Here is an 8,506-nt window from a genome sequence, read left to right as displayed (position 1 = left end):
CACTGCTTCCTGAAAAGAGAACTGATTGTGCTCACATGGCTCTTCCAGGAGGAGGAGGTCAAAGCCAACTAAAGAAGTCTGTTACATGCCAGAAAAAAAATGTTTCATAATCCTGAACTTCCTGTTGCACCCAATTAGGCTGTGGAATTACTTTCTGATTGTCGGCATATTCTAAATATTATCAACCTCTACTGACAAGTTAACCTATAACAGGAAACTCAACAGACAGAGTATAATCCACACTATGTTATCTTTATTAGATATACTTAGTCCCTCCAAAGTTTATATAAAGCCCAGTGACTCACCATCCATACATTTGGTTTGGCTGATCTGGTTTATACATTTTGTTACTATGGGTGTAAAGGAACATTACACAGTTGATTTGTTCTTGACTTTTTGCTGAAAGCTTGACCAGGAAAATTACTAATTTCTAATTTGAAGATCAGGATAAAACTGAACTAAAATGAAATATAAATCCAGATGTGTTTGGAGGTTATAATCCTGCCCCGTATCACAAACATGGGTTTTTTTTTCCCCCACCGAGCACATCCTTTAAGGACTCATCACTCACAAAACTAAACTATACATAATATCTCAAGCTCTTATGAAACATCAATAATTATGATTTGTTTCTATAATAAACAAAATAATCTAGCAGTACGGATACAGGTTTTAAATGCTACAAGAAGAAATGGGATATAACATAATGAAATGTAATGAGCACTCTGTCTTCTAAATCTACTTGTGATTCTAACATATTCTTTCCTGTTGCCTTCTAAGCTATATTAGGAACCCCCGGAGATAGGGCAAGACACTGTAGGAATATGTTTGATATATAGTTGGATTAAATAACAACCTAATATATCAAACATATCACACAGAGGCCTGCAGAAAGGCATCCAGGTCTGACTTAGCTGAGAATGGGCACAGCATGGAAGGCTGCAGCCGCGAGGGGGCGGGGGGGAGTTGGTGGGGACGCCATTGGGGCACCTCTGTTACCTGTCTGTGGAGCACAGTGTGTCTGCAGGTGTGGAAACGGCGCCATCATTAGTATCATAGGCACATGCACCAGGGCTCACCGACATTCTCATTTTGCCTTTACACCATCTTCCCAAGCAAACGGTGAATTCAGCGATGCCAATTTGTTATTTGTGTCTGGGCAATTCCAGGTAAAAAGAGGTGCTTACGTTTTAAGGGCCTGAGGTGGCAATATACCAGGAACCATCTTCAATAAACCCCAGACCATTCTATTATTAAAATAGGCAACCTGAGAATGTGGTGAGCAAAACAATTTAAACAAAAACATAGCCCATCTCCCAAACTCCCTCAAAGCAGTGCAAATGCTTCCCAGATATGGAAGCAAAGCATATTCACCCGATAGTGGGTGCCTGCAGGTTTGCATGTGAGTAACAGGGGTAGAGGTGAAACAGCAATTGCTTACTTACAGAATCCTGAGGATTTGTGATTAATTGATTGAGTTTAGTTTTGGAAGGGGATGGGAAGAACTGGTTAATCTCAAAAGACTGGTTGACTTTTGATGTTAGATTGTGATTTTTTCTTTTCTTAAACTGGGGAAAAATTCCTTCTTGAAGTCAAGAAAGATTTTTTTTTTTCACGTCGATATTACTACAGAGCAGATGGCACTCCCAGACAGGCACAAAAACTGTGGTTTAGGTTGATGATTTCTTCAAAACAGTTTTATGGATAACATAAGCCATGTGGTGGGAGCCTCTGGTCACTGGGTAGAGTAAGACTTCAGAGATCATTCTAAAGGCTCTAGAAGGACCAAGTACCCTCCCTAATAGGAAGATGGGAGTGACCTAGAGTAGGTACCTCCAAGGAAGGGACTCAAATCAACGGTTATGTCAACTGTGACCTTGGTTTTCTGTAAAAAGCCACACCACACTATAAACAGAAACGCTAGATGATCCTAGGGCAGTGTAGGGAATGCCCACTGGCTCAGTGTGGCAGTCATCACAAACTTTTTAAGTGCTGTTATTTTTAAAACATTGTCTTACAAAATTTTAAAACATAGACCCTCCCATCACTCCAATCCCACCATCATTCTTGTACGTCCCCGACCTGTCTCCTTCATTCACAAGTGTTTAACAGAGCTGTGATTATACTGAGGACATGATTCCACATCCTGTTTTAGTTTTCACTTAATATTATGCCAGGAGCATCTTCTTCATGCTACACAGTCCTATCAACCATTATTTTGAGTAGCTACATACTTTTCCTTCAAGCAGACACTCAGGTCACACCCAAATTCTTGCTACTGTGAACAAGGATGAAAGGAACCACCGTCTCACGCACACAGAACTTTCTTCCCCTCTGGATTTCCTCCTCAGGACAGATTTCCAGAGGTGTGATTAATGGCTCAAGTGGCACAGGTAAACCAGAAACCTCCCCCATGGGACTGCACCGGAATTTCTGACACTGGGTAGGCCCAGAGGACTGGTATGGCCTGAAACTGCCACCTCCAGAGCCCACACAATGCTGCTTCCAGCTCGGTCAAGGCCATCTGACTCTGGCAAGTAATTTACCTCTGATTCTGCATCCCTAGAGCAGGGACGCCAACAATGCTGCCTCGTGGACTTGCTGTAAGGACCAGATGAGTTAATCTATGTAAAGCACCTAGAAGATTGCCTAGCACATGCTTGGCACTCAATCAACATGTGCTTTTAGCCTTTTTTTTTTCTTTTTTTCCTCTTTTTCCTAAGGCCATCAGCTCATGGATCTATGGAATAATTTTTATTTCAGGCATCCTCCTAGGAGGTAGTAGATAAAAGTCCTAGAATCATATTTTCAATGATGGTGATATGCTGACTGCTTACTACGTCTATGGTATGTCAGGTACTGTGTTCCTAGATTATCTCATTTAATTATTATATCAACAATCCTATGGAATAGGAACTCTAATGACTGTTTTACAGATCAAGAATCATGAGATAAATCAATAGCTGGACAGGGGGAAGCCAGAATTCAGGGATACACAAGAGCTCAGAAGGGCCCTGCAAAAGACAATGGGAAAGGGATTGGGACTGCAGCTCTTAGCATATGGTGAAGGGTCAATGTGAATTAGCGCCAAGCTACTTCTCCAGGAGGAAGAGCATCAACTGACATGGCTCCAGAACTAGCAGACAGAAGCTTTCCCGAGAGAGGAAAGTATGTGGTGAATCAGATAAGGAAAAGGAAAAACAAATTAAGTTTAAGGCCTCTAAATCTCCGTCAATGGCTGCTGCTTCTTAGCTGAAAGTACATTTTCTACTCATGATTAACTTATTTTTATAAAGCAGAAATAAAGCCAAGTCCAGAAAATGGAGTTGCCCTTACACCTACACTTAGCTCCGAAGTTTGTTGAGAAAAACTTGGACAAACTTAGACCATCTAAGACCCTCAGGTTAAGGCCAGTAAAGAGGACCCTGGCAAACTCAAAAACCAGAGGCCAAAAATCTTAAATTACATCTTGATGAGAAATTCTAAAAATGCCTTTATCAAATCTAGAGTGACAATTAGGAGACTGGCTCTAAGAATTCCATGGTTTTGAGAATGTCTGCAAGTCTAACAGATTCACTATATGTCCATGTCTATTTTACATACAGCATCAGCCTGGGAACTGCTTTTGAGTGCTTTGGTATATTCCAGTACTCAAACTCCATCCGCAGGTTTTTTTTTTTTTTTTTTTTAAAGGTAGAATTTTAGGCACCTAAACTGGGAGATCCAACTTTTTTGTTTTTGAAGAGAAGAGCCAGATTTTAATTCCTAAGGTATCTGGATCCTTGGAAGGGAGGTGAGGTTACAGGAACCAGTAGGGACTTGCTTGAATAGAAAGATAAAGAGGCCTCCTCTGGTTCTACCATCTTCCCACTGAAGACAGCCATGGAGGCAGGGGGACTGTGGCTTCTTTACAGGGTTGGGCTTTGCCTCCTGGACAGCACCAGGGCACCATTCTTTTTTGTAATAATTGTCCTCTCTACTGTCCTTACTTAAAGTATCTCTTTCTTTTAAATGACTTCCTCTTAACACATACTTATGATCTTAGTAACTAAGTTCTCAACATTTAACTAGATGAAAAACATAGATGGAGAAAACACACCAGCCAACCACAGTCTCCAGCATATACTGAAAAAATCTGTTACCAAGTCCACTTTTGAGGTTCACACTACTCTCTGTTGATTTTAAGAAAAGGAGAGACCCAGCATTGCTATTTCTGGTGAAAAGCATTATGGAAACCAGAAAATTAGAGGGTGACAATCTCACATTCAGCAACGGGGACTTTCTATGGAAAACATCCAACACCTGCTTTATGTAATCTATGGAAAACATCCAACACCTGCTTTATGTAATAATGGAACGAAGTCAAGATTGTAAATGCCGGAATTCTTCCTCTGGATACCCAAAGGTATTTCTTGGGATGGTTAGCCTGAAAGACCCACCCTTGGGTTTTTTTCCATACCCTGTAAAAAGGTGCTGGGCAGGTAGAACAGGTTTTCAGCTTGCTAGTCCAACCACAGGGAAGGAGACTGAGCTCCCTGCAGCCCATCTGGCTCCATTTCACAGCCATCCACCGGAAGACCTATGACATCAGACAAGCAGCCACACGTGGACACTCACTTTTGGTTTTGCTCTTGGCTTCAGCTGCTCTAACTTCTTAGCAGCAGCCTCAATGGATGCTGCAGCCCCCAGTAATTCTGTTTCTGCAATGACGGTTGGGTCTTCTGGATCCACCCACTCTGTTCCTAAAAGCAGTCCAAAGAAGGTCATTCTTGGTAGCTGCAGACCTCAGGGCAGTGACTTAATTACAAACAATATCAGGATTTGCATGCAGGGATGCTCCATAAGCTGACTAGCTGCGTTGTCCTAAGGGATCTTTTCTCCAGCTGTCACTAACATCAGCTGGGTGCAGGGGTCGGGGTGGGGAGTGCTTGTCTGATCCTGATTTTCTCAATCAGCTGTATAGACAGCCCTACCACAGGATCAGTCATCAATGATAGTTTCAAAAATCGAGATCTCATTGACCAAGGCCTGCTTGAGTTTTACTCTGACTTGTAACTTAAAGTTCATGAATGCAAGTAAGCATCCTCAGGAGACTTGAGACTATGCTGAGCACAGAGATTTGTCATTCTTTTCTCCTGGGAACTCAGGAGGAATAGCCATTCCCCTCAAATGCAACAAAGGGAAATTGGTAAGAAAACCCCTCCCGGGTGAGTTGATTGCTTCTTCATAACCACGAAGGGGTGTGCAAACAATATACTACCCAGATAGCACCGTTTCTAAACATCAAGTGTATTATTTAAATGAGAATAAATACTCTGATGAAGGAAAATGCAGATAAAAATGTATGGCAAGACCCTTAAAAGAGAAGTGAGCGGTTCTAGATGGATCGTGACATTTAAGTTGAAGCACTTAATACAAAGACTGGAGAAAAGACTTGTTTCAGGAGAAAATTACTTTTTAAGTCTAACTCTACTCCCATTTACTTCTTAAACAAAGTTCCTCACTGTATTCCTTTTGACTTCATTTGCCAAGAGAGGGCCTGTGTAGGCTGCCCATCCTCTCTGCTCAGTTTGCTGTCTAGACTGCCCCACAGGACGACACGAGAGAATCCAGCCTACCTTTCATGGCCTCCGCTGCCTGGATGAGCTCGGTCACAGCACCGGCCACACGCTTGGAGAAAGCAGCCAGCTGGTGCTTGAGTTCTGGGGTTGGTTTCTGAAGAACCTATGGGTGAAGAACAAATCAAACGCATAAGGAAGATGGTAGCTATTGTGACAGGAAGCCCACTCTTGCTGGTGGAAACAGAGCTAGACATCCTGGTTTGCAGTTGCAACTCTGTCACCAAGTGACTTTAGAAATTTAGGGGAAAACATGTAACACTCACTGGCCCTCAGTTTCCTCACATGAGAAATGAAAAGTTGGGAACCAGGAGTTTTCCTAAGGTCTTTCTGACATACTTCCCTAAGATCACAAGGGAGATGAAGTTCTTACCTGTCCTTTTGTTTGTACCTAAAACAAACATACGCACACGGAAATTACCCAAAATGTAAGAATGTTCTGAGTGAACATGAATGCCCAAGGCTGCAGGTCAGCTGGTGTTTGTGACAAAGCAAATATGGGGTCAGAAGAAAAGTGTGACTCAGGTGGGGTCTTGGAGACAAAAATCTCTCTGAGAAGGGCTGTTCCTGAAAGGACAATCCATTTCCAGGGTTTTGACTGCAAGCTCTCCTGGGAGAAGTCCTACGGACTTTCCTTCTTTTAAACCTAGTTTAAAGGGGTTTTAAGTTTGTTCTTTGCTTTTTTTCTGGTGTTAAAAAAGATACTAAAAATCTACCCCTAATCCAATTTAAAGGACATCCTCAGCTGATTTCTTCTCAAATTCATTCAAGAATGGAATTATGAAATGGATGAGAGCTCCCTACCATCTTCCACCGTGGATTTACATCTGACTTACACCACCTTGTTCCTCCCTAATCTTGAAATTCTTCTTTCAATATTCTTTCCTGCATCTCTTCCCCATGCTTCAGAGGGGTCATCTTGAGATTTAGAAACGCTAAGACATTCAGGAGGAAAGCACCACTGCTGTCTCTCTATGGACAATTCTAAGCAGCAGACAAAGCCTGGGCTTTGGTATTGGACAAACCTGTGTTTCAAACCTAGCTTCACCTGCTCCTGGTTTGTGAACAATGGGCAGATTACTGAACCTCTCAGAACCTGTTTTCTCATATGTAAAACTGGGATAATGCCTACTCCTCAGGAGTGGCATAAACATCAAATGGAGTAACCCACGAGAAGTATCTTGCACAATGCCTGGAACACAGTAGGCATTCATTAAATGTTAATTCCCTTCTTGGTATCCCATACCCTTTTCACCTGACCAGGTATCGTACTCTTTCTCACGAGTCTGGAAAAGATGTATTTTGGACCCCAAATCTATAAGAGAACTTTAAAAGAAGCTTGGTAAAAAAAAATCTGGGGTTGGGGGAGTTAATGGGGTTACACATTGACCAGCCCCAGACACACCAGTGCATAGAAGACATTATGTTACACACTTGAACTGATTAGTCAAAGATTCTTGAGCAACCACTTCCCAGGCATCTATTCCTTACCCTCCTTCTTCTTGCAATCTTCTAAATTTTATATTTGCTACTGTTCTGAGTTCAGCTGCTCTGTTATTCTCATTCCCTCACCCTAGGACCTATCTACACATAGCACCATGCAGATATTAACTCAGTACAAACCACTGAATGAGTGAACAAATGAATGAATGAATAACAGACCAACACACTACTGAAGACAAGTCCTAATATGATGGCATCCTAGACTAGTTCCAGAAGATCACCAGAACCATGGAGAGGTGGAGGGGAGGGGTTAGATGCCTTTTACTTTTTTAACACAGCCAGTTGGCAGGCAACTGAATTAAGGGTAGGTTCTAGAGTCAATGTACCTCAGTAACTGTGGTCCAGTTACTTATCTTCTCTCTAAGCCTCAGTTTACTTATCTATTAAATGAGCACAACAAACAGTCCTTTCATTATAGAGCTGTGGTAAGATTGTATAAATTAATACATAATTTAATATAGTATACATTTCCATCAGGACTACTGATGGAATTGGTCTGATATACGGCCTGGGCACCAGAATTTCTAAAAGTTCTCCAGGTGGTTCTCACTTGCAGCCAAAGTTGTAAACCATTGCTCTAAATCAAATGGGCATTTGCCACTGCTTAATTGTAAAAGGCTTGTACTGTATTTGTCTGAAACAATACATGTTGTAAGGCCACTAGGTGAATAATGGCTACAGCTCAGGGACTAAAGAGCAAAGTAGTCCACAGGCTTTGCTATTTGCTTTTTCTACAGTAGTCAACACAACGTGAATAAGCAAGGAGTTAAAGATATGATGGGGAGACTCATAGTAAATGGTGCAAGACTGCATGTTTTCCCCTAAGACCAAGAATAAGGTAAGGATATTCGTCCTCACACTTCCATCAGTATTGTACTAGTATTCCTGGCCAGTGCAGCAAGGCAAGAAAAAGAAATAAATGGCACACAGATGGAAAGGGAGAAGTAAAATTGTCTTTGTTCATAAATAACATGAATGCCTATGTAGAAATTTCTAAGGCATTTGTTTTAAAAAAAAAAAAAAGGGAAAAAAAGCTAGAATAAATGAGTTAAGCAAGGTCACAGGATATAAGGTCAACATACAAACATCAATTATATTTCTATAAGCAGTAAAAAGTTGAAAATTTTGAAAAAAGCAATACCATTTATAGTAGCATAAAAATTCATGAAATACCTGTTAGGTTAAATACTGTTAAATTTGACAACAGATGTGCAAGATGTGTATGCTAAAAACTACAAATGTTGTTGAAAATATTAAAGAAGACCTAAATAAATGGAGAGATATACCATATTCTTGGATTAGAAGACTATTAAGACCAATTATTCCCAAATCTCCCCACGATCCCAGTCAAAATCCCAATAAGCTTTTTTTTAAGATATTGACAA

General features: G+C 41.1%; 1 protein-coding gene across 5 annotated transcripts in view; it reads right to left on the bottom strand.

Annotated features, from left to right (window-relative positions):
- The window catches only part of TLN2 (talin 2), a 449,584-nt gene that overhangs the window by 15,019 nt on the left and 426,059 nt on the right, over window positions 1-8,506 (bottom strand). For all 5 annotated transcript variants that reach the window (XM_081228039.1, XM_081228042.1, XM_081228041.1 and 2 more), the window contains 2 exons: window positions 5,619-5,724; window positions 4,618-4,742 (listed from right to left, as the gene is read on the bottom strand). In XM_081228039.1, the coding sequence (XP_081084165.1) occupies window positions 4,618-4,742; window positions 5,619-5,724 (231 nt within the window). The remainder of the gene's footprint in view (window positions 1-4,617; window positions 4,743-5,618; window positions 5,725-8,506) is intronic.

This window comes from Mesoplodon bidens, assembly GCF_964165515.1.
Source record: "Mesoplodon bidens genome assembly, chromosome: 3".
NCBI classification, from domain to species: domain Eukaryota; kingdom Metazoa; phylum Chordata; class Mammalia; order Artiodactyla; family Ziphiidae; genus Mesoplodon; species Mesoplodon bidens.
This window is presented reverse-complemented; position numbering and strand designations above follow the sequence as displayed.